The sequence below is a fragment of the Uranotaenia lowii genome, chromosome 2 (genome assembly GCF_029784155.1).
Source record: "Uranotaenia lowii strain MFRU-FL chromosome 2, ASM2978415v1, whole genome shotgun sequence".
NCBI lineage: Eukaryota > Metazoa > Arthropoda > Insecta > Diptera > Culicidae > Uranotaenia > Uranotaenia lowii.
The window spans coordinates 132,118,674-132,146,251 of record NC_073692.1 but is presented as its reverse complement, the minus strand read 5'-3'; the positions used below and the strand labels follow the sequence as shown (position 1 = coordinate 132,146,251).

Genomic DNA, 27,578 nt, shown 5'->3' with positions numbered 1-27,578 from the left:
AACAGCTTGGTTAAAGACTGTGAAATTATTTGACTTATCGTTTTAAAAATATCAAAGAGTCAAATAAGTTTTAATCTTGTTTAAAATTCCTTCAAAATTCCCGTTTTTTACAGATTTGTAAAAAATTAACGAGAAAAAAAACTCCAACAACATTTTTCTCATAACAAAATTTGTCTAAGTCGAGAAAGTTAATTCTTGAGTTAAAACCTTTATTTTCAAAATATGCGCCAAAAATTGTACAAAATTGTTTAAGGGGGGGGGGGGGGGTAGGGTCTAACACTTTCAAAAAATCGATTTTTTTTATTTTTTTATTTTCTTATCGTAAAATATTTCAAGAATGTTGTGTCAAATTTTCAAGTCAATTGAAGCAAAACTGTAGAAGTTATAGGCCTTATCTCCTCTTATCTAATACAGCAAGAAAGCAAGAGCAGAATCTTCAAACGCGTTTTTCTCGAAAGCACGTTTTAAAAGTCCGTGGACATCGTCATTTGAAAACTACTTATCCGATTCTTTTCAAATTTGGGACATATTTTCTACATATAAAATACCAGACCCCAACGCTTTTCTTTTTTGATTTTTTTACTTTGGGGAGATTTTACAGGTGAAAAATGGCGGGTTTTTAAGTGAAAAATCGTAGTTTTTACTTCAAACAGCCACAAAAATTTCATAAAACAGGGCTGGTAGCGGTTCGACAATAAAAAAGTAGTGACTTTAGTGACCAAAATTTGAAAAAAAGTAACCAAATAGTGACTTTGAGGACCCAAAAAAGTGACCAAATTGTGACTATGTAGAACGAAAAAAGTAACTTTGAAGTACAAAAAATGTGACCAAATCAGGCCCGTGCGAAGGACCCGTCCATGGGGGGTGGAGGAGTGTGGTGTGGGTTTCGAAATTCAAATTTAGATAAAAATAATAACATTACCAAAAATAAAAAAATTGGAAAGGAAAGGTTTTTTTTACACCGTTTGTAACTCATGTTCAACACATAAACAAAAAAAAAATGACTGATAAACAAAATTTTGAAAACATATAACAATGAAGGTTTCAAATTTTCGATAAGTCAAGAGAGTTAGTAATAAATCTGTTTCAAAAGAATTTCTTAGCAAATTTAAAATAAAAAAAAACTGAATTCTAAAATAAATGTCCAATCTTGTTCAAAACTTACCATGAATAGATGTTTGGAAAATGATAATAATTGTTAACTTTTATTCATCTAAATTTGGAATTTTTTTCCTCATTTTCAACTGAAAGTTTAGTGAGAAATTCCACTGATTTTTTTTAATTTGAACAAAAAATATTTAATCATCGATTTAAAATGTGAATTACCGATTACTGAATAAGAAATGAATTTTGAACAGAATTCATTCAATGTTCGATGGTTTAATTTAATTTGATAAAAAGAAGAATATAATAATTTAAAAGTGCCAGTTATATAAGCCAGACATAAAACCTTTAATAAAGTAAAATCCTCCAGTTATCAAAATTTCATTTTTGAAGCTTAAATAATAACTTCATGTTCAACTACACTGACAAAGAAATGTTAGAAAATGAGTAATTACGTGAATGATTAAAACTGATGAAAAATTAAAAATAATGATTTCAAAACTTTTGTTGTTAATATTGAAAGCACAAATCAAAATCAAAGTTAGTTAACACTGCGTATTAAAATTTATTTTTGAAGTTGCTACTTAGAACCATTTTTCAAACCTTTTAGATTTATTTAAAAATTATGATCGATCCAAAAAACATGATTTCATATAAAAAATATTAATAAAAAGTTTTTAAATTTTAAATCGCAGGTTTTTAAGCTTTAAATTACAAGCTCTGAGTCTCTTTTGATTAAAATATTGGGTCCTGAAAGAACAGAAGGTTGAAATTATGTTTTATTATTAAAAATTTGGAGTTCAAGGCTTATGGTTGAAGAACACGAAAATTCAGAATTTAAAAACAAGGAAACAATTGTTAAAAAAATTTAAAAAGTTTGATCAAAAAAATCCGGCTAGTTGATTAGAAAATTGGAAAAAAACTGTACAGTAAAATTCGGTTAATTTATTTGAAAATTGAAAAAAACAATATGGAGATAAAAAAAAATTGTTTTTAAAATACTTCTGGAAGAGTTTTTTCAATAAACATGTTTCAATATAACCATTTTGGTGCTTATTTTTTTTAAATTATTGATTTGGTAAATAGTGTCCTAAACTAGCAATTTTGTCAAATTCGGCCGAACACATTTAGTTTTGGTGATAAAGCGTTTATTACTAGTAAAATAAAACATTGATAGATAACTGATTATGGAAAAATGTCATTACAAGTATTTTTGACATCACAGCAGAAAGTGTAAAAAAAACTTGATTTTATTTAAAGCTCATCAATTGATATAAAACTTTTATTTTTAATATGTTTTAATTTTAATATGTTTTTGATTTGAGTTTTTTGTAAAAAAAAAAGTGCAGAAACTTCTCTAAAGATTTTTAATTATTTTCAAAAGTCATTTCAATAACAAAACCTGATAGAAATATTGCATACATATTTAGATTCGGGGAACCCAAATTAGTTGAAATTGCCGTTCAAATTCATTGCACATAAGAAAAATGTAAATTTGTGGCCTTGTGTAAATTTTTAAAACCCTTTTCTTAAGTATTTATAAGAACAAAAAACCCGAAATAAAATTGAGTCTGAAATTGTTTTTTTTTTAAGAATATTTCATATCAACATAACATTTGTTATGACATAAAAGATTTTTTTAATAAAAAAAATGGTTCGTTTCAATCTCAATCTTAGTTACACTTCTTAATAAAAACCCATTCTAAAGACGAGATAGGTTTTTTGTATATCAAGTTTTGAGTTCCAATACAAAAGGTTGATTAAAAATTAAAATCTATAATCAAAGTTAGTTTCAATTCATGAACGTCAAATAATGTCGTAGATCGAAATGTCTCAAGCCAAGGGTGATTCATGCTGAAATTCCGCCGGAGGCGAAAAAATTTCTGACTGACTGATCAAGTAATTTACCGTTACTACCGTCAATATTAACACGCGCAATTCAAATAACTCTTTCATTGGTTTACTTTTGGTGAAAAAAGTGACAATTTTTCGAAAAATAGTGACTTTAGTGACCAAATGATGAAAAAAGTGACTTTTTAGTGACTGACCCAAAAAAAGTGACCAAGTCACTAAAAAGTGACTCGCTACCAGCCCTGATAAAAATATTTTTAAGTTAAATAAAAACGTTGGGGTCCAGAAAAACATCTATTAAAAATATTTTGCTCTGATTTTTTGACTTCAGATGATTCTGTGCTGAGATACAGTGTCCACCGCAAATCCTGTTTTCTAAAAGGCATCCTCGAAAGTGCTCCGTCACCGGCTCATTTTTCAATATTTTTCTACGAAAAAATTACTAAATGATCTTTTAACAATGCTTTGTATAATGCAAAAAATTTGAATACATTTGTTTGAACGATGGCTCTAGAAAAAAATCTTGAAAATGGTGTTTTTTTATACCCTTTAGACCCTACCCCCCCCCCCCCCTTAATAAATTTATCAAAGGTTCAATTTAATTTGAATCTTTTTTAAATATCGTCAAAATTCTCGTATTTTGGAGGATTGGAAAAATAACAAAAAAAAACTTTATAACGTAGAAGTCAAATCAACTGGCGGTCTTCGAAAAAGTTGATGACAGAAGTAAAAGCGATATTTTAAGTTTTTTTTTGGTAATTTTCTATAATTTTGCCACAAAAGTGCAAAATTTCTCAATGGAATTTTCACCAATTTTAGAAGATATTTATTTCGAATACAAGAGCTGATAGAAGCAAATACAAATTGCATATCTTGAATCATCGCTCCTTAAAAAGTCCTATTAGCTCTTTAATTTTTTGCAACTCGGAAAAATGAGAATTTTCATGTCTTGTCCTGTATTCAAAATCTTTTTTCTGAATCTAAATACAAACTCTGATGCAAAATTCGCGATTTTAAATCATAATTCTGAACTCTTAGTTCGAAATCGTGCTGTTTCAATACTGAATCCTAAATACTTCAATCTAGTTTGAATTCTGAATTAGGATTCCTTGTCCTAAATTCAAAGTTATGCATTCTTAAAGTTACTTTCTGAAATCAAATTTTGAAAAATAATTTCTTGATTTTGAATTCTCAATTTTGATTACTGACTTATCAAGTCAGAAATCTAAATAAGGAGTTTTTGGACCTGGGTTCAGTCAAAATTGAGGTTTTTTTTAATTTCCTGCTTTGCTGAAATCAAAATTATTGATTTGTAATTCTGATTTCAGATTCTTTAAACGATTCTGAATTTTGAATTCAGAATTCGGAATTCAGATTTCAGAATTCAAAATTCAGAATTCAGAATTTAAATTTTAAATCCAGATTTCGGAATTCAGAATTCAGATTTCAGAATTCAGTATTCAGAATTCAGAATTTAGAATTCAGAATTCAGAATTCAGAATTCAGAATTCAGAATTCAGAAATCAGAATTCAGAATTCAGGAATCAGAATTCAGAATTCAGAAATCAGGAATCAGAAATCAGAAATCAGAAATCAGAAATCAGAAATCAGAATTCAGAATTCAGAATTCAGAATTCAGAATTCAGAATTCAGAATTCAGAATTCAGAATTCAGAATTCAGAATTCAGAACTCAGAATTCAGAATTCTGAATTCTGTATTCTCAATTCTTAATTCTGAATTTATAATTTTGGATTCTGAATTCTGAACTCAGAATTCAGAATTCAGAATTCAGAATTCAGAATTCAGAATTCAGAATTCAGAATTCAGAATTCAGAATTCAGAATTCTTCAGATTCTGAGTTCTCAATTCCTTATTCTGAATGTTGAATTCTGAACTCTAAATTATGAATTTGGAACTCTCAATCCCGAATTCTGAATTTTGAATTCTGAATTCTGAATTCTTAATCTTCAATTTTATTTTCAGAATTCTGAAGTCTGAATTTTGAATTCTGAATTTCAAATTCATTAAATTCATCATAAGTACTTGATTTGGAACTCAGAATGAGATTTCCAGAATTCAAAATTTTGAATTAGAAATTCAGTAAATATAATTCAAAAATCAGAAATTCTTATTGAAAATTTAGAGACTGACTCTGAATTCTTTTCCCGGAAATTCAGCGGGTTTTCAATCATAATTTGAATTCAGATTCTAGAATTACAGTTTTCATTGAAGAACTTGGAAGTTCAATGTTTCAACTGAAAGCACAGATAAATCTGTGCTCAGAAAACTGTTACAATTTCAGAATTAAGAATGCCTAATTAATCATTTAAATTTTGAAGTGGATTCAAACTCAGACTCAGAATTAAAAAAACCCAAATTTAAAAATTCAAAACTCATTAATCCTTTATCAGGGCTGAGAATACAAAAATTTGAATTCAGTATTCAGAACTTAGAATTAGCGTCAATCAGACAGCATAGTTCCGAACCTAGAATATTATACGTTGAATCCAGAAATCAAAATTCAGTTTCTTAATTCGCGAGCAAAACCCCGTGAATAAAGTTTCTCAATTAATATTTAGGAATTCAAAATTCCGAAATCAAATTGATGTGGGGGAAATTGTAATTAAATATAAGGCATAAGAAATTCAGAATTAAAATAGTGGATAGATACAACATTGAATTAAGGAACTTGGATTTTCAAATTTTAAACCAGAAGTATGAATCCAGAGTTTTAAAACCAGAAATCAAAAGTCATAACACAACCTTGAAATTATCAATTCACAGTCAAAAGTCGGAAAATAAAAATTCAAATTCTTGAATGCAACATTGTGAGATTTCAAAATATCGATTTTTAAATTTATAATTAAGATTACAGGATTGCGGTTTCAAAATTTAGGATTCGTAAATCTGACCCAAAAAATTAGCATTACGTATTCTTAATTCCGTATTCAGACTTTTCACCCGGAATCCAGAATATATCAGAATTCAGTATCCATTATTCTAGGGCAATTCTGAATTTAAAATTTATTCGGAATTCAGCATATTATACTTTAAGATTACATTATTTATCTGGAGTCAAAATTAAAAATTCTCGAAACAATCAATCAAAATTTGAAAATCTTCTCTCAGAATCGAGAAATCGGATTTCAATCAAAATAATCATAAAAAATGTGAGATCTCATAATGATCTCACAAATCAATCAGAAATTTGAATTTATTATTAGAAAAATCAGCAGTTGGAACACTGAAATAGTAGGTACGTAGTAGGTAGTTGAGGGAGAAGAATTGAGATATTATTTATTAAATTTTAAATATCAATTGTTTAAAATTGATTTGGTTCTACAGTCAGTTGACCTTATGAGGCAAACTCTGCAGGGCTACAGCGTTCTCTTCCGAATCATCGATACATTCATCGATCATTTTGGCTGTCAGTCAGTCAGCCAGCTTGGTGTACAGCCCTGTTGAATGAGATTGTACTCTCCCGCTCACTCACTTTACCGGTTTGCGTAAGTTAGAAGAGTGAAGCGCGAAAACAAACTGTTCTTTGCGTGGAGCAGCGGGCAGCGGTGTTTCGCGCGAGAACGCGCTTCGTGAGAGCTCATTCAACGAAAAAGGGATCTCTCTCGTTTGCCTCTCCTTTGAAAATGTCAAGTTTCGTCATCTTCCTTTGGAAGGTGTTCACATATTACGTAATATTCAAATCATATTCTTTGTCGATAATTTCATGGCGGTTGTTTTGATTTTTTAAGCGTTAAATGCGAAAAATAGTGATACACATTCGTCAAATCCCCTCCAAGCTTCCTTTTTGTGACGTAGTTTGTGGTTTCGCCTCCAGAACTCGCAGACCGTTTTGTGCAAACAGAAAACTGAAATCCCTCCCTCCAAAGAGAGCTCAGCCAGCAGCTGTCATGGCATATCAGCGCAGTGGAAGCAACTTTGTTGAAGTGCAGTAGTTTTTAGTCCCGTTGTGTTGTGTGTGACCGATTTTAATCCGGATTTTGGTGCGTAAGTGCAATTGTTTGCGAAATTATTACCATTAATTGGACCCGTTCGCTCGAAGGTGCAAAAGTTGTTAGGCTTCCGGGATGTGATATCGCGAATGTTTTGATGGGTGAATTAAGGCGTAAAATTATAAGTACACGTCCTCCTCTATCTTGGGCCTAGGCTCTTTGTGTTTTCGAAAAGGGCAATAATTCCTTACAAGTACTCAGCTAGGGCAAGCAACTATCGTTAGAAGGTTTCTTTTGCTGTGGAGATTCTTTTTCGAGGGGAATTCGCTGAAAATGGCAAACTTATTCGCGTTTCAGACACAAGAGAAAACCCACAAAGAAGCTTCAATGGTCGCCCGATTTTTTGTTTTCGTTATGGGAATAGCCCTTACGCTACTCCCACTAGTACTTAACTAGTAGCTACCGAGTAATACTTGGGGCAGACGGATTGGGTTTTGCATATGACCAGCTTCTAGATGACGATGGTGTAGGCGCAGTGCGGAATTTGTCACAAAATATTGCGGTTCCTGCTGAGGTTGTTTCCTACCCTTATTACAGCTTTCGCGGTGACGCTCTCGATACTCGATGTTCGTGATATATTTGAGTCTATTTTCGAGAAAAAAAAAATCAAATTTAGATCACGATTACCGATTGCGCGTTAGCTGGTTAGGGATTGCGATACTGATTGTTGCAATTTCTCTCATAACGTTCCGATAGTCTGAAACATTGAACTTTTAAAATCATCAGGATTCAGATGTAATTTTCACAACCAGATCCCTGATTTATATTTTGGAGTAAAATTTCAGAATCAGAAATTGGTTTAAATTTAAAATCTACGGATCCAGATTCACATTCCGATGTTATAGGATTTTTTTTTATTATTTTTCTTCTTTTTCTTTTTTTTTAAATTTTTTTAAATTTTATTTTATTTATTTTCTTTTTAATTTTTTTTATTTTTTTTAAATTTTTCTTTTAAATTTTTTTTAAATTTCGAATCAATCTAAGAATCAGAAAAAAATTCGAAGAAACAGATTTCAATTTAGATTTTGGATATCAATTTTAAACTCTGATTGGGTTTTCAGAATCATTTTTGTGATTTCGACTTAAAAGAGAATTGTCGTTTTTGATCCACAAAAAACGAGAATTCTCTTTTTTTTTCGCTTGCCTGCATGTGCTACTCTTTGAAGTATCACTTAAAAGTTAAAAATTTTATAATGAAACTATATTGTACAAAATTGAACACAACACTTTCGTGGGGTAACATTTTTTAATATTATTTTTGGAATGTGTATTTGTGCTTTATGAATTAAGAAGGCTTATTCTTAAATAGAGCATTTTTCATTGGATGGAAATGATATTGAAGACAGTGAAATAGGTATTATTTTTTCATAATCGGAGAATTTTCAATTTTGTAAGACAAATCCCCATACAAATTGACAATCTGATTTGATATTATATTTTGATGTATTTTTTGTATACTGTTTTAACTTTTTTTTGCTGAAACTCTAAACAAATTCTTGAAAAATCATAATTTTATCAGTTGCTCAAAACTACCCCAACATTTTTTAAAATTTCAAGACTCAAGCCTAACTTATTTCTACAAAACTGTTTTGATTGTGGAGCAAAACAAGTTAGATTCGTCTCAAAATTTTAAGAGGACCTCTCATTTTGCTGTAAAAATACTCCGTTCTGAAAAACGTTGAAATATTCGTGATTTTTTTCAAACCGGTTTTAAAGTTTTAGGAAACAATTAGCAATTTTAGAGATTTACAGGATACTCAATAAGTTCGAATATAGTTTTAACTTTTTGTTGTGATAAAACCGGTAAAACCGTAGCTCATACATAACTTTTTTTTTGTATAATTTTATCCTATCAACAGATAATCTATTCTCGGTGTTTATTTTCATGATTTCTCCTTTTTTTTTATCAGCATAAGTAGTGGTCTAGGCAAAAAAAAAACAATTTTTTTTATCATAATGAATGGCCTTTACTTCACCAAATATAACTCTTTTGGCTTAACTATCATGATAATTGATGTTGTTGAGAATAAACGAGTACATAATATCTAAACGTTAATAATACCAATTCTTATTTTATCGTATTTGGTTTGAAATGTCTAAATAGTAGTTGCGTGCCCGATAGTTTTCATCAAAAAGATCATCAAAATGCTTGAGGATGGAATTATTCGACATCATAAATAGAAGAATAACTCAAAATAAGTCCTTGGGTAATTTTGTTTCCGTCAAATTAAAATATGTGGAGGTCCAACGAAAGTTGTGACAGTATTTTTGAGTAGTGTTTGAGATTGCCGAATAAAATAATCACTCCAAAACCCAAAAGCGTCATAAATGGCCAATGACCTACACAAGAATATTTTTGTGTTGTGTTTTGTTTGAACGAAACATAAAGTTTATTTATACTCTTTTACCTCTATACTTCCAATTCTTTTTTCATATCAATAAATTTTCAAATCTCTTCATTTGTTTCTGTGTTGGTTATCATTACTCAATCAAAACTTTTTAAAATGGTTCTTTCTCAAACGTGATTATCACAAATCAAATATCGCCTTATCGAACGTAAACACTTCAGTTGAAGTGGTGAAGTATTGTAAACCCTTTCAAACGCGGCACCCTTTCGACTTTTGCACCTTCAACATTGGTTATTCGCCGAGAACGCGCGCCATTCGCCCAAGAAACGATACGAACACAAAATATGTAGATTGCTCTCAATTTGTTACAGCCAGACAGCGTATGAGTGTGGGCATCACTACTGCAATTCGATATCCGTGTTGACCATCCAGACTCGACCATATCGTTGTCTGTTCGTCCGTCTGCTTGTGCCCAGCCGATGCGCATCAATCGCTTTCTAATTTGAACCCCAAGCGCGACGAAGGCCTGCGCGGCTGACTGAAGAAGGCGCACCCCGAATTCTGGCGTCCACTATTGGTGCCGGGGGCGTGGGCATGGAAGACGAGCTGGAAGATAAGATTCTCTATCAGACCTTCTTCAAATCGCACATGAAGCTCCTCTCGAAGTTCGCAGTCGGCATCGGCCCGCTCAACAGTTCGGTCGGTTACGTCTGGAAGGTGATGCGGGTGTATCTGCTCAAGCCGGAAGTGCTCATCGCCGGGCTGCTCATCTTTGTTTTTGTGCTTTACCTTCAAGCGAGCGAGGTATGGAGCCGCGGGATCATCGGGAAGATCAGCAGCAGCTTCGGGTTCTCGAACCGGGCTGGGAGTCGATCTGGTAAGCTAGCCCTGCTTAGCTCCGCAGCCGAGAAGCACAGCTGGGAGGACAAACGGGGCACCAGTGCGGTGTATGCGGTGCAAGGTCGTCGGCCACGGATGGAGGATAGGTGAGTAGACAAACGCTGACCATTTTGGTGGTCGTTATTTATTTCATAATAATTGGGGGCCCAAAGTGGTGCGCTGTATCGGCGCTCAATGTATTTCGATTCAGACTCATAGCACTGGAATTGAATCAGTGGACCATTACGGCACGATTTTTTCAAATAGAATGTTCATTCAAAGAAACAAAATCAAAATTGGTATCACGAAAATAGGAAAATATTTGGCTCACATATTTACAAAAAAATGTGTGATAATTCTGTATTAATTTTCTATCCTTCCTGAAATATTGATTTCAGATTTGGAAACTTCACTAGTATATATTTATTTCTAAGCAATTTTGTAACTTAAAATAAGCAGCATAGTAACAGACATACCAAAAAACAACTCAATATTATTTAACAATCATTGCAGATGCTTCAAATTATTTACAGAGATTAAACTTTCCTATCCTAGATTAAACCACAGATTTCGTCAAATTAAAACCAAATTCACTAGCATTATCGTTGAATTGCACAACATACATCTAAAGGACTGTTCTGTCTGACCATATAGAGTTCGTCGGTGAGAAAGTCTTAGCAATTCCTGGGACCGGGTTGTTCTTAAAGGAGCATTAAACGGCAGTAGCGTCAGGAATTTGGAACAATCCACGTTATTCTGCATGATGTCGGAAATTAAGGGACGCTGTGAAAAACGCGCCTCGATGCCAGCCTCTGTAGATTAAGTAGTTTTAAAATTTTCGTTATGGATTTTTTTCCGTGTGTAGTACAGTTGCCATGTAATGCAAGGTTTTCTGAAAGCGGATTTTGAAAAGCTTTTCCCTTCAGTTTTTAATAGCTAATAGTATCGACCGTTAAGCCCGGTTATTATCGTAAAGTTGTCTAGTTTGCTAGTGATTCATTTTAATGGAAGATGAAATCGTTCAAAATTCTATTTTACAATTTAATTTTGTTCGAGCCATTACTAAAAAACCTTTGTTCGGACCATTATTCTTTGCTCTGATCGAAAACTTCTCGAAAACTGAGTGACGCCTCTCACGAGTTTCCAGCATAAAATTCTATGTTTTATCATTTCGAACAATCCTAAACAAACTGATAAGAACGTTGACATAAAAGAGAAGTAGAGGGGCTTGTTCTGCCCGATGGCAGGCACAAGCGCCGAGTCCGCGTTTAAAGCGCCAAATCCTACGCGTGACCAAAGAATATTTGGCGAAAATCCAGGCAGTAGACTTCCAGGCTGGATCGACCCTTTGGGCAATGGGACGCAATACATCTTAAAAGTGAGAAATCCAGTTCAAGCGGAAAGCTAAAAAAGCTTAAAACGTTGATAGATTGTACCCCGATAATAATACAACTCTATAACAAGCTTAACCACACGCAATGTTAGATGACTTGCTACGAAGCTGATGGTACATATCAGCGATGAGGAGCTATTAAAAGAACTAAAATCTCGAAAAGTCATGGGCGTTAGGAGAATTCAGAGACAAGAAGGGCCCATTAAAATAAACACTCTTCATATCGTACTTAAAGGGTGATACGGTCAAAATTTGGCCAAGGAAAAACGCGTGTAAATCGGTGAAATCGTTTATTTAAAAAATCAAATTAAATTTCTTTTTCAAGTTTAATTAGTATAAAATTTAGGAAAAATATTCAGTTAGGCTTCCGCTTTTCCAAATCCGAATTGCCGAGCCTTACGCTTAACTCCTGCCATCAGATTTTGTACAGCCACCTTGTCCACCTTCTTCGCCGCAGAAAGCCAGTTTGCCCTGAACTCGTTCTTAGCAGTTTTTTTGGTCTTCTTTAGGTTCCGCTTGGCAATAGCCCAGTATTTCTCAATTGGGCGGAGCTCTGGCGTGTTGGGAGGGTTCTTGTCCTTGGGAACCACCTGCACGTTGTTGGCGGCGTACCACTCCATGGCCTTTTTACCGTAATGGCAAGATGCCAAATCCGGCCAAAACATTACGGAACAATCGTGTTTCTTCGACGTTTATTAAAACACTCTTTCACGTAAATATCTTGGTTGACAGTCCCGGAAGCTATGAAAATGCTGCTTTTCAAGCCACAGGTACAGATGGCTTGCCAAACCAGATATTTCTTCGCGAACTTTGACAGTTTCATGTGCTTGAAAATATCTGCTACCTTTCCCCTTCCTTTTGCCGTATAAAACTCCTGTCCCGGAAGCTGCTTGTAGTCGGCTTTGACGTAGGTTTCGTCGTCCATTACCACGCAGTCAAACTTCGACAGCATCGTCGTGTACAGCCTCCAGGATCGCGCTTTGGCCGTCGGTATTTTGTTTATCATCGCGATTTGGACTACCTTCTTGTAAGTCGATAGTCCGGCTCGTTCTTAGGCTCGATGCACGGTTGTAGACGATACACCCAGCTTATTTGCGGCATATCGGAAGGAGAGGTTAGGGTTTCGCTTGAAACTACCGGCAACTCTCTTTGTCGTCTCAGCGGCTTCCGGTTTTCGATTTCCCCCCGATCCAGACTTCCTGGCTGTCGACAAACGTTCCCCAAACACTTTGATTACATTTGTAATGGTTGATTTGGAAACTTTTAGCGATTTTGCCAGCTTAGCGTGCGGGTAGCTCGGATTTTCGCGATGCGCGAGCAAAATTTTGATACGCTGCTCTTCTTCCTTGGACGGCATTTTGACAACTGAAGAGTGAACTCCAAAATCAAAATAGGAGCAACATGCTACACACACACTTTCAAAATGAGGGGTGTTCAGGTTTTTTAAATGCAAAATTGAAAGAAATACGTCAAGTTGATATTGACCAAATTTTGACCGTATCATCAAGTAGTGCCCTCCTAACTTCTTTTGGAAAACCCTGGATTCGGGAATCTATTTGAATAAAAATGAATTTCTGTCTGTCTGTCTGTCTGTTCCCTATAGACTCGAAAACTACTGAACCGATTTGCGTGAAACTCGGCATATGAGGGTATTGGAGTCCGGGGAATGTTCCTATAATAGTTTGGGACCCTTCCCTCTTTCTGGAAGGGGGTCTCTCAGATAAAAGTAGTAAGTCTTCATAACTCGAGAAGTGATTAAGCAAGTCTAACCAAACCTGACATGGGTGGGTACTTGGGTACGAGGAGTGTTTCTAAGAATATTTAGTACCCCTCCCTTCTTTCAGTGGGGAGTTAGGAAGGGGGAGGGGCCTACCTTACGATTTTTAACATAACTGGAAAACTAATCAAGCCTATGGAAACAAATTTGGCATGGAAGGGTAGTGGAATACGAGAAATGGTTCAATGATTATTTCAGACCATCCCTTCCTTTCAATGAAGATACTGGAAGGAGGGAGGGGGCTTTCATAACTTTTTATTGCATAACCTAAAAACGATTCGAGTAAATGAAACCAAATTTGGCTTAGAAGGGTATTTGGGTAAGATAAATAGTTCTATGAATATTTCATTTGAGAAGCTAAAAAGTGGGGAGGGTGCCTTTTTTACAATTTTCAGCATTATTGAAAAACTTATCAAGCAAATGGAACCAAATTTGACGTGGGAAGTTATTTGATTACGAGAAATGTTTCTATGATATTTTGAGAACCCTACGTTCTTCCAGTCGGAAAATCTTAAGGAAGAAGGGTGCTCCCATACAATTTTTTACATCACTCGGGAACATACCCAGCAAATGAAACGAAATTTAGCTTGGGAGGGTATTTGAGCACAAGGAATGTTTCTGTGAATATTTGGTACTATTTCTTTCTTCCATTGGGGTGATAGGAAGGAGAGGGAGGCTAACTCGAGAACTAATAGAGCCAATGGAAACAATGTTGGCATGGGAAAGTATTTGGTTACATAAAATGGTTATTTGCTTATTTGAGACTTCTTTTTCCTTCAGTTGGAGATACAGTTAGGGAAGACGGGAGCTCACATACGATTGTTTTGCATAAAATTGAACGGAATGTGGCATAGGAGTCTATACCAATACACGGAATGCTTGATCCTGATCCCCTTAATCAAGGTAGGGGATAGGTAGGAAGAGGGGCTCCGATACAGATTTTATAGCATAACTCGACAACTAATAAAGCAAACGAAACCAAATTTGGCATGAGAAGGTGTTCGAGCACAAGAAATGTTTTTCCGGTGGCTTAGCACCGTTCAGTGGAACGATAAAAAGCGCGAAGAGGGTCACTCATACAGTTTTTTTTAATATGTTGATAACTTATCGAGAAAATGGAACCAAATTTACATGGAAGCATATTTGTGTACGGGCAATGTTTCTTCGATGGTTTGAGACCCCCATCTCTGACCAGAGGGAAGATATAAAGTGGGGAGAGGGTCACCCATTTTTTAACTAGAGAGCTTATCGAGAATGGAGCCATGTATGACATGGGATTGTATTTGTATATAAGAAATGTTTTCTGATGTTATGAGACCCCCTCCTTCCTTCCATTAGGGACATAGGAATGGGGGCGGTGGTCACTCTCAAAATTTGTATAATAATTCGAGAACGAATAGGTAAAATAAATGTCCCGTGCCTTAATTTTGTTACAAAAATTGCTTCTATGATAGTTTGAGTTTGAAGGAAAACGAAAATTCCATATTTTAAAAATTTTGGGAACTGAGATTTCAAAAGAAATAAAATGAATTTTATTTGAAACAAAAATTATATTGATTTTTTAAATGAATTTAAAATTATGTGCAAATAAATTAAAAGTTTAATAACTAGATACCGCAAATTACAATAATTTTTGGAAGGTGTAGCAAAGCACACTGGGTCAGCTTGTGCTTATATAAAACGAGTTAACCGAATTCAAATGCTGCTTGCAGTTGTTCACTTCCTTGTGGCATTTATAGAGATTTAAAGTCATCAGCACATAGTTAAACTGCTTCTTTGGCGTTATTGGAAGTGCAATTCCGGTATGTAAGATTCAACGGAAGCCTCATATTACTTTTTTTTTTTACTTTTCACGTAATTCCACAATGGAAATGGGTCATCTTTAAATTTCCGTTGAATATCAGATAAATGCTGACGGTAGCTAGTATCTTTTTTCCCCTCGATTCCTCTTTAGGATTGCGTGTTTACTTTGTTTTAGACTTTCTCATGCGATTTTTTAATCGCATGAGAATTCCACCAAGCAAATTTTTTAACAACAAGGCGAGGTCACACCAAGGTTGCCGAAATCACAGAAAAATCTGTAATTTCATCACAGAATCTGTGTCACAGAACACAGAATTTTGAAATTTTCACAGATTTCACAGAATTTATAAATTTTGAATGGATTTCCGAAATTGTACACCGAAAATTGTAACACCCAATTTATCATGAATTTTCTATGAAATTCAAGGAAGTAGCATCACTGAAATCCATCACAGAATTTTTGGGTAAAATCACAGAAAATCAGAATTATTTTCCGTAAAAACACAGAATTTTTTTCGGCAACCTTGGGTCACACTGGCACATATCGATTTAAGATTACTGTAGGCGTTAATAAAATGACTCCCCGCATAAATGAGGATTGTAACCGAACGATTGCTGAAAAAGTCAAACGACGATTTTATTAAGCGTAAAATAACGTTTGGCAAACGATTATACGAACTGTCAAATACATGGGTGGCAAAACTCCTCAGATCGGCTTGTCCAGTGAAAGAGAGTGCAATTTTTTTCGTCTGCTCCCCCAATCGGTGCGGGGAGAGATAAATCGCACTGAAATGAAGAGTGAGATTGTCAACACATAAGAGTGAGCGAGAGCATTCGTATCCGCTGATGAAGAGAATCTCTTCTCCGGAAAAATCTGTTGCGCAATGTGCTGAGGAGAATTCGAGAGCTAACTCAGTTTATTCTTAGTACGTTCACGAGAAAAGATGCTACTTTCCGAATCAAAGCTCCCAGCGGTGTCTTGATTTTCTGGAAGCCGCCCTGATCTTAATTGCAATTGATTTTGCAGTAAAAACAGTATATCCTCTCAAACCAGTGGTAATCTTCGGTTCAGATGATATTTGAACGGTGTTTTTCGGTATAAACTCAAAGCCTCCTAACTTCATATCTCTTCTGCTGCATAAATTAAGGCGTATACTGCACCGCTATTTCGCCTTAATTTGTGCAATCTAAGAAGAGCTGCATTTCATTTCCACCTATCTACTGGGGTCCTGGAAAATCCTGGTTTTTGTTCTTCACGGTGTCCTGATTTTTTGATGAAACCACCTGTCACCTCTTCTTCGAACGCTACCTTTTGTAAAAAAAAAGAATTCAAAACAGCTAACAGCAGTGAGCATAGTAGCGGAGTAGAAATTGTTTATATTTTTTCTACGTTGTCTGGTGGGAGTCATTATAGGTCAGTCACAATAATTTTTTCCTTCTTGACTCTGAGGTGTATGACTGAAACACAGGGCGCTCTTTGTTTAGAATTCTCTTTCTCCCACTCGGATGCAAATGCTCTCACACTTGCCGTCCGAGTCACTTACAGCTCGTGTAAACTCGGGTAACGAGTGGAGCACGATCAGCGAAAGAGGATTACACTCGGAAGCCGAACTGAAAACAGAGTTGGTTTCTCCCGGCTCTTTGTTGTTTGAGAAGAGCCGACCAACCCTGGTCAAATACATAGCCTGAATCGTGAATTCTGAATTGATTGTATTTTAAATATGTTGTTAGGTTATGTAACTGTTAAAAACTGTTAAAGCCGTTGTATGGGAGAACTGTTCTATAAACAGTTTGCTGAAGGTTCAAAAATTGTTTAAGAAAACGTTTTCTGAGGATGAAACTGTTATTGTTACAGTTTTATTATAGGAACCTCGTAGCTTAACTTTTCAGGTAAAGGTTTTGTAACGATTCTACATTACGTTCTTCCAACGTTAAGCAAATGATTTATGGAAACGTTTGTGAATGCAACACGCACACATACATAATATTTTGTCAGTTCAATGGAAATTTCGGATTGTTATTTTATTGAAATTCAAATTAACATCAAAATTAAATATTTTTTTTTTGCAAATCGACTTACATTATGTGCATTTTATTGCCTTTCTTACTGAAAATCGAACCTGTTCAGCACTAACTGACCGCAGCGTTCCTGCCTGAAGAAATTTGTGCCGGGAATGTATGAATAACGAAATGCCGTTCAGAGTTTCCGGAACAACCTCCGGCACCCGCATAATGCTCGAAGGGGTCGGCAGGGGACGGTAGTTCAGCTGGAAGCACTCCATTACTCTCCAAAGGTCCTAGGGTTGCGCTAAATGTTTCACCGTCCGACATTTTTCGTAGCTGTGAAAAAAAGAACTGGCTAATGCTCAGTATTGAATAATAATTTTAATTGTCTTCTCTTACCTTGAATTTATGATCCGTTATGCTCCACTTTCTCATAGATTCGGAGAAAATCCAAAGCTTTTGTAGAAAACGCGTCTGGTTCGGAAGAAAATTTTTCACTATTCTTTTTCTTGATGTTTTCTTTCTCCTTGACACGCGTTTCGGTCAAAGGTGCCAGGTTTCATGATTTTTCAGGATTTGTCCTGATGTTCGAGAGACCGTTTTGATTTATCAAAAACGCATAAATTGTCCTAATTTTTGAAAAAGGGTCTGTAATATGTCCTGATTTTCATAAAAATATCTAAATTATAGCTGAAATGATGAGGACATCAAACAAATTAATTATAAAATAGTGTAACCGCGGTGATAATCTTTGACTTATATGATTATAAGTGGTGTTTTTAGATGTAAACTGCAGGCCACCTAAGGCTCTGCTCGCGTCAATTGCATAGTTTTAGGCGTCTTCAGTACCTGTATTTCGCCTTTATATATAAAATTTAAGCAGAGCTGCATGTTATTTCCATCAAATCAGTGGTGTCCTTAAAAAATCTCGAATGCGATGTCCTGATTTTTGTCAAAACCACCTGGCACCCCAGGTGGCGGTCACCTTTGGTTTATACGTCAAAATTTGACTAACGCTGTAGGTAATCGTCCGGATTCAATTTCACCATTTATGTATGTTTTACGTTAATCGTTAAAACCAAACAATCACTTTACCTGATGTAGTCACTTTCTACGAAAAGGTAAATGTTTCATTTTAATAATTGTTTTTGTAAGGTTTGACGTAATAGGTACATTAACAGAGATAATTATCAATTTGAGAAACCGTTGATGTATCGTAGAAACCGTTAGATGTAGAGTTTTTTGGTATGCGGGTCAGGCGCTGAATTTGCATTATGTGTACTGGGGTCAATTGTCCAATTTTCTTGGTGAATAATGATGGAGACCAATATCTATTAACGCATTCATGACCGTATATTCATTTGAATGTAGTATGTCAGGAATATCTACCATGAGCTAAGATTTGAGAAGAAAACTGTTCAAATCTTCGTCAAATATCCAAGAAATATTTGGTACATTATAGTCTCCAATTAATAATAATGAGTCTCTGTCTGAAAGCAGCTTAGACAATTGTTCAATTCAGATCACATGGGATTTGTAGCTTGACACAGTCGAGCTGGGACTCAAGTAGACTGTGCAAGTAATCAATGAAAAAGATCTAAGGTTGTCGCGTACACACATTTGATCGAGATGCGAACTGTGGCTAAGAGCAATTTCCAGCATGCAGCCAGGTTTCAGAAAAAAAATTATATCGTACTCACATTCAGCCAGGAGGGCGATAAAAAGCTCTCTTGTTTTTGTGCACAAACCTCCTACGTTTTGATAGGAATTGTATTAAACATTCATGCAGAAAAATTGAAGAATTTTGTCAAACCTCGGAAATTATAAACCTACGATTAGATTCCTCGAAATCTGAAGTTAACATAAGGTTGCCCGATATTTTTCACTACGTAGCCGGCATTTTTGTATAAAAAAAAAATCCGGCAAAATCCGGGCATTTGTTTTAAAAATTGAGGACAAAAATGCAGGCAATATTTGGACAAATTTTGTCAAAACCCAAAAATTACTCTACAAAAATTAAGAAAGAAAAATTGGAAAATTAATTATTTCATCAAAATTTATCGAAATATTTTAAATTGTATTTTAGGCTTCAAAAAACCTTTAATGATTATTTATGTAAAACTTAGTCAAAAAAAAATCGTTCTGGACGAATAAATATGAAAAAATGTATAACACAATCTGTTTTTTTTGTTTGATTTGTCGAATAAAGTGAATAAATCCGGGCAAATCCGGGCATTTCCAATGAATTACAAGCGTCCGGGCCGTACAGGACTGTTCCCAAATTTTGTATTAAATATTCGGGCAAACCCGGATAAAATGGGCAATCTGGCATCCTTAAGTTAACAGCAGTAAAATCTTTCTTCTTGTATTTATCTTAATAAATAAAAGAGTAATAGCATGGTAAGTGTAATGTACATTAGGCGGGTGGCGATAAAAATGCACGTCCGCACGATTTTTTAGAATGCATGTTCTATTGAAAATTCAAAAATTCAAAATTGATGGATGATTCGATCAAAAAGGTGAAAATTCGAGTAAAACCATTAAAAATTATGGGTGAAATCGAGGTTACTTTTTTAAAAAAGTTGCTTCTACATTTTAAGTTCTTTGAACTTCGAGAAAAAATAAGTTAAACAAACTAAAACTAGACAATTCTAGAAATCCAACAAGGCCAATTTTCTGAAATTCAGATCAGTGCACTGGCAAGTTAAAGCTGTTTGACTTTTTTTTATTACCGACTATTTCTGTACGTTGGTATTAGAAGTGTTAATCAATACCATTAAAAAATAAGAATTGCTATTGAACAAATCATAAAAATATTATTAAAAACGTTTAACATTGTCTTGGCACAAAGAACTAATCTTGATAACAGTATCGATTCCCAATTTAAAAAATCAAGATTAAAGAAGCAACTTTGTATTACAAATTGGCAAAGAGAAATAAAAAAAAAACAAATATTCATCAACACCCATCTGGGACTGTTTGCCCCATTTCGTATCGGCAATCGGTGAGGTTGATTTTTATCAACCACGACATTGGAATTCTTCCTGAACTCGTGCCAACGATAGCTGCTGCTCTGTCTGGCTGCAAATCGGCGTTGTCGATTCAATGGAAATATGTTAATCCCATCTTCGACAGGGGAAATCGACCAGAAAAATGTGTAGGCCTTATCAGTCATCAATCTTGTTGAATTGTTGGCATATTTTCTCAAAAATCCTACAACATTGAGAAGGGTTTATTGGCGATTGACGGTACTTTAAAAACTGAAAGATGTTTGTTATGATTCATTTGATTGATATAATTCTTAAATTAAAAAAATCGACTAGTTATCCTAAGATATAAAATTCAAGCGATGTATGACAATTTGATAAGAATAAGAAACAATGCATTTTACTGATACTTTTATACAATGCTCTTGAACATGCATTTTACGATGTGAAGTGTGCATCACAGTTTAGTTTTACTGCTTTATTGGGTCAACCTTGCTAAACATTGTAGAATTAGATGTGGCAAAACGGCTTTCGTTTGCCCATAAAGATAACCTACGCTTATCACCGCGCTAAATGACGCCAATTAGAAAAGGATCTTAATTTGAACATCGATAACAAAACCGTTTGGGGTAGTCATAATATTGATATTGGTTTGTATACCTAAAGCGTAACCGGTTTAATCTGGTTTTACTCAAGCCGGCATTCGGTGAAAAATAAAAAAAGTGGAAAAAATTACAAAAAAAAAAATAAAAAAATCAAAAATGACAAAATTGGCAAATATGACAAAGTTGACATAAATAAAAAAAATATGGCAAAAATGATAAAAACGGCAAAAATGACGAAAACGACAAAAAAATAGAATATCGACCACGGTGTGCCAAAATACGTTATTAAAAATAAAAAATGACCACCATAACGGCACTCGACATTCGAAAGATATAGTATTCAGGCATCTATACTGAAAATTTGGAAATGTTTCATCGGGCTTTTTTGAAATTAGAGCGATTTTAAATTTTATGTCAATTTGCATTAGATTTCCAATGGGGTTTTTCGACCTTATGTTCTATACCCATGGATTTTTCTGACTACACATATTTTATGACAATCATCCAGTTCAATGACTTTATAGAAAATTTTATGCACGACAACTTTGTGGAAGACCGGAAAAAGATTTGAGTTGATCCTGAAAAGTTATTGGCAATTTTCTGAAACTTTATTAGACTGATTGAAATTTTTCCATGTTTCATAAGTTTTTTTTTCAATTCCGCTTCACTTAAAAGCGAATTTCTTTCAGGCGTAGTTTGAATCGTTTTTGGGTCTTCGATAAAATTGTTTGGGATAGAGTTTTCAGCACAAATGTGTATGTAATAGTAAATCTATGGGTTATAGTCATCATACGAGCTCACAGCTCTTTGAAACCAACTGCTCCTGTATCTGCCCAGAATGTGTTCGAAATGAAAGTTGACAACAACTTAAGCGTGCGGAAAACTCTTAGTATTACACGAAACTTCCGTAAAATGGGTATACATTTTGAGCCTAATCTTAAAGAAAAGTTAGGCAATTAAAGGATTTCTTCGAAATCAAGAAGTTGGGTGATATGGGAAGAAACGAAAGCGTCATAGAAGCACCTGTAGTATACTGCGTCGATGTAAAAGAAATTATTCAAAAGATTCGAGACTCGCGAAATATGACTGATGAAGATCTAATTTTTAAATTTGGAACGTGGAGGTGGTTCTTTTAAAATTACTTTGTCGGTGATTTCACTGGGACAGCAGTCCAAAGCTGAACGTTTCAAGGATGGCGGTGTTCGAAGATATTTTAGAAATAGTTATGAACATTAGGCTTTTAGTATAATAACGTCAAATTATTTAATCAACTATTAGGCTTTTGATTCATGCTCTTGCCCCAAAACTGGATGAAAAATATGAGAATATTGCTCCAATTTGGGACGCGCTACAGTTGCAAGACATCGATGGATATGTTGCAGGAGATTTAAAAGTCAGTTGAAGCAACGAATCCAGAGCTAGCAGAATTGTGGACCGCAAAGGCAGGAGTGAGGCATCTCCAACAAACGTTTGGTTTCACATGGAAAGCTTGCCATAATCTAATGGATTCCTCAGATGTGCCTGAAGATAATTTTGATGTGCAAGAACATTTAAAGGTTAGTAAAATAGATAAATAAAAAAAACACTTAAAACTGTAAAAATACCGATATCGCAGGCACTGAAGCTGTTCTAGGAGATTTACAAGGCATGCTTTAAGGAAAACTTAGATTCCGAGTACACATCACTCATTGATGAGTTTTCTACAGTGTGGGAGAATCTTAAACTGCCAAACTCTTCCAAATTCCACATTCTACGATTCCATGTAAAGGATTTTTGCGAATACACCGGAAAATCGCTGGGTGTATTCGGAGAGCAAGCCTCGGAGAGTGTTCATCATGATTTTTCAGAAACGTGGAAACGATATCAAACCCCCGATACATCGAAGTTGTACTATGATCATCTTTTAATTGCTGTAGTGGACTATAACAGTGGTCATCTGTGTTGATTTTTGATTTTAAATAAAAAATATCGTTTATTTTTATTGTTGAATCCAAGAAGGTAATCAAAAATGACAATTTTAAAGCCAATATTACGCTATTTAACCTTGTTCGACTAAGCACATTTTAACCACGAAAAAAATAATTGAAGACCCAAAAACGATTCAAACTACGCCTGGAAGGATATTCGCTTTTTAGTGAAGCGGAATTGAAAAAAAACTTATGAAACATGGAAAAATTTCAATCAGTCTAATAAAGTTTCAGAAAATTGCCAATAACTTTTCAGGATCAACTCAAATCTTTTTTCGGTCTTCCACAAAGTTGTCGGGCATGAAATTTTCTATAAAGTCATTGAACTTGGTGATTGTCATAAAATATACGTAGTCAGAAAAATCCATGGTCAAAGAACATAAGGTTGAAAAACCCCATTGGAAATCTAATGCAAATTGACTTAAAATTTAAAATCGCTCTAATTTCAAAAAAGCCCGATGAAACATTTCCAAATTTTCAGGATAGATGCCTGAATACTATATCTTTCGAATAACGAGTGCCGTTTTGATGGTCATTTTTTATTTTTAATAACGTATTTTGGCACACCGTGCGACAAATATGACAACAAGTAGAAAAATGACATAGGTGGCCAATTTGACAATTTTTTTTTTCAATATAACAATCTTTATATGGCATTCACGACTTTGTATTAACGTTGCAGTTGGCGGACAGTTATAGAAAAACTTATCCGGTACAACTGTGTTCGATATTTACTCTTGGGCTCGAAGTCGCGGACATCGGCTCAAAAGACAATTGACGATCGCCAAATAACTAAAAAAAACTGGATCACTTGAGTCAACTCCACTTGGGTTATTCAAAAGTTGAATATCTTAGTGAATAATCGGTATATTTTCAATTTATTCCAGATTCGTTATTGACGAGAACATCAACGAAACCGGCATTTCGCTGTTTGCAATATTCGACGGACATGGTGGAGAATACGCCGCAGATTTCGCCAAATCCGTCCTGGTCACGAATCTCAACAAAAAACTGACCCAATCATCCAACGTCGCTACCGGAAAAGAATCTTTCAAAACGGCGAAAGAAGATGACTGCACCGACTCGAAGGACGTCAAAAAATCCGATGAAGACCCAAAGGCAGAGATCAACGAGAGGCACAAGCTTAAAACGGACTCCCCCGGCAGTTCACTGAGCCAGAGGAGGCAAAGCTTCAGAAAAGCCAAAACCGAAGATGGCATGGATAAATCTGGGAATGCAGGTTCCAACAACAACGGCAACAACAACGCCGCCCAACAGCTGGAAACCGACCTGCTTAGCAAATACATGGGGAACCAGTCACCTGCCCGGCAAATCACGAAAGAAAACCTGCTGAATGGTGGGAAATCCGGGCAGCAACAGCAAAACACGAAACCAAAAACCTACGAAGCCAAGTGCTACGTGCAAAATGGAAGTATTAACTACGGTAAGATCATCACCGACGAAGTCCTAGCGGCGGATTACGATCTGGTTGAGATGGCGAAAAAAGTTGTAAGTATTCTTGTTTACTCTGCTGAAATTGTGTTGAAATGTTTATTGATCATTCAAAACCTTCTTTCAGTCAAACTTCGCCGGAACGACCGCCCTGATAGCGGTGCTGCATCACACCAAGCTGATCGTGGCCAATGTGGGTGACTCGCGGGGGGTCATGTGCGATCACAAGGGCAACGCGATACCGCTTTCTTTTGACCACAAACCGCAACAGGTGCGGGAACAGAAACGTATTGCCGATGCCGGCGGATTCATCTCGTTTAAGGGCGTTTGGAGGGTGGCCGGCATTTTAGCCACCTCTCGAGCCATGGGAGATTATCCGCTCAAGGAGAAAAACCTAGTAATAGCCGAACCGGACGTATTGTCCTTCGATCTTATCGATCACCGGTTAGTTGAAAAGCTCTCTTTTTTGAACACGTAAATTGTTTCATTATTTTCTTTTCACCTTTTCAGACCAATGTTTGTTATCTTGGCTACCGATGGTTTGTGGGATACCTTTACCAACGAAGAAGCCGTCGCTTATATCCGGGAACGGTTAGACGAACCCCATTTCGGAGCCAAAAGCATCACCTTGCAGTCGTACAACCGTGGCTCGGTCGATAACATTACAGTGCTGGTGATCGTTTTCCGAAATGGTCGCTACGAAATTGGTTCCTCCAAGTAAAAAAAAAAAAAATAAAAAAGGAATTCCATCACAGCATCAGCAGCAGCAACAATCACTTGTAGCTTAAATGTAGACAACGCGGAATGCGGCAGGAGTGAGAAAACAGAATCTACTGTTTGCCTTGGCCACCTAGCAAGATGGACACCTTTCAGTGAGACTCACCGATCAGATTAGGATTAGTGGTTAGGTTTTACGTTAAAGATTTCAAAACGATATTAGATACGACACGTCTTTCAGTGCGGTTGACGGTTTTGAATTGTACACAACGGAGTTTTACTTTCTATCCATGGATATCTAATTGTAAGTCAAATGCAAGCCCGGATGATCTCTCACCATGTCCTTTTTGAAGTCAGGAAAGCTAAAAGCTAAATGAAACAAAAGAAAAAGATCCCCAACCTACCCGAATGTCCAACTGTTATCTGCAGCAGTTTTATTTTATTGAGTTGTTAAAATCTTAATTTTATTTTTTAACGATTACATATTATTAACTATAACTTAATTCAATGTAAGTTTTCTCTTTACTACTTCGACTCCGACCCGTACCAGATATGGTCTTATATCAGATATTAAGCTATTCGCTTTTGTTTGACTAAATCTAAGTCCTGAAAATTTAAGAAAAATACACTGATATCGAACTGGTTGCTAGTAGGAAGACGATTCTGGTCGCAGAATATATATATGTATAGGTCAATATTTTTTTCACTTCACTAACACGACCTGTTTGACAAAAATAAACTATCTTGGACGAAAATCATACAACCAATCAACATTTGCTCAAAAAAAACTAACAAATGTTCAGAATCAATGAGCTTTGGGTAATTCTATTTAACTGTGCCTACAATTATAAAATTTATAAACAAAACCAGAAGTGAAAGACAAATTTTGTTTGGTGCCAAAAGAAAAGAAACAAAAAAAAAAACGAATCTTCAGCTCAAATTGATTAAGGAAACACGAAAAACACACATAAACTTCTAGGAGCTGGATTTTTAAAGAGTGACCATCAATAATGGGATTAGGCAAAGTTTGCAAATCACCTTAGGCAACTACCTACTATCTAGCGCACGGCTGTTTAAAATCAATCGACAAAAACCAAATAAAAAAATCTATCAAAATGATAAATTTCTCTAAAAATGTATTTATCGGTTTTGGTTTTTATTTCTCTTTGGTATGATGACCGAAATGATCAGAAGAAAGATATTTTCGATTAAAAAGAAATATACTTAAAGCCTTCAGAACACCAATCGGCGTACCATCGATTTGTTTATTGGACACAGCGGGTAAGGTTCTGGAGAAGGTGATTCAGAACCGACTCCAGAGGTACACTGAAAGTGAGGGCGGACTCTCGAAGAAACATTTTGATTTCCGTAGAGGACGCAGCGCCGTAGATGCCATCCGCTCTGTCATTGAGATAGCGGACAAAGCAAGGCTAACAAAGAGGAGAGGGCTCCGCTTTTGCGCGGTGGTCACTCTGGACGTGAAGAACGCCTTTAACAGCGTCAGTTGGACAGTGATTGCGTCTTGTCGCTAACCAAAACGAGGGTTCCGGCGTATCTGTATAGTCTTGTGGAAAGTTATTTCCCCAATAGCCAAATACAGAATATGAGCGGTGAGGACTTACGAATACAGTAGGTTTCGGCGGATGTGCCACAGCGATCAATACTTGGCCCGGTCCTGTTGAACATCATGTACGACGAGCTTCTACGAATGAGCCTGCCATCGGGAGCTGAACTCGTAGGATTTGCGGATGATTTAGTCCTCTTGACGAGAAGCGGAGGTACAGCTACTTGCCACAGTAGCTATCCAGGCAGTGGAAAGCTGGATCCACTCCAAGTGCCTGCGTGCCTGTGTGCCTGGTGCTCACCACAAAACCGAGATGGTGCTGAATACCAACCTGGGCTCACCCCAAACAGGTACCATTGCAGGATCGTGTGATATCGTGACCAAACGCACAATTAAGTACCTAGGATGGTCGACGACAGACTCAGCTTTACGAGTTATTTCGACTACGTGTAAGAGAGCGGCAATGGCCACGGCCGCACTCACACGGATGATGTCGAACTCCTCGAAAATCACAGTATTAAGAGGAAGATACTACGACCTAAAACTCATTATTTTTGGCAGATATTAATTTTTTTTGTTTTTTGAGAAATTTTATGTTAGATTTATTAAAACCTATTTGAAGTAAATAGATCTTGCTGGAAAGAATGAATCTAGGGTGTATATTTTTTTATGCAATGCAGTGCTGAAAATAATTTTTATGCAATTCAATGCTGAAAAGTGAAGGAAAAGCAGGTCTTTTCAAACCCAAACTTCGTAACGAAAAATCAACATTTTAGTGCGGAGAAAAAACTATACTAAACACCAACAGCCTTAGAAAAATTTCGACCAGAGTATCAATCTTTTTGAATTGACAAAAAGATACGTTCTTCAAGAAATTGAAAGTTAAATATTTTTCATGAAGTTTAGTTTTAAGGTTTTGAGCTTGTGTATCTTGAAAAAATGAACAAACCTGTGAACAACCAGAGTCTCACCTACTTCATCTATTGAATGAAACAAACAACAAATTGACGAAGCCTATAAATCATGGGTGGCCAACATTTTCAACAGGCGGGCCTAATTTCAGAAATGAGATTGGCTGGCGGGCAACAACAACAAATTGTTCTGGAGTGTTAGAAA

General features: G+C 35.6%; 1 protein-coding gene across 6 annotated transcripts in view; it reads left to right on the top strand.

Annotated features, from left to right (window-relative positions):
- Window positions 1–26,037, top strand: part of LOC129749083 (protein phosphatase 1L) — a 108,208-nt gene extending 82,171 nt beyond the window's left edge. The window contains exons 1-5 of one of the 6 annotated variants that reach the window (XM_055743937.1): window positions 6,754–6,957; window positions 9,690–10,300; window positions 23,617–24,238; window positions 24,309–24,625; window positions 24,692–26,037. In XM_055743937.1, the coding sequence (XP_055599912.1) occupies window positions 9,909–10,300; window positions 23,617–24,238; window positions 24,309–24,625; window positions 24,692–24,902 (1,542 nt within the window). In that variant the 5' untranslated portion in view covers window positions 6,754–6,957; window positions 9,690–9,908 and the 3' untranslated portion in view covers window positions 24,903–26,037. Of the gene's footprint in view, window positions 1–6,753; window positions 6,962–9,666; window positions 10,301–23,616; window positions 24,239–24,308; window positions 24,626–24,691 lie in introns of those variants that run through there. The other 5 variants (XM_055743935.1, XM_055743936.1, XM_055743934.1 and 2 more) reach the window with 5 other exon arrangements.
- The last annotated feature ends 1,541 nt before the right edge of the window (window positions 26,038–27,578 follow it).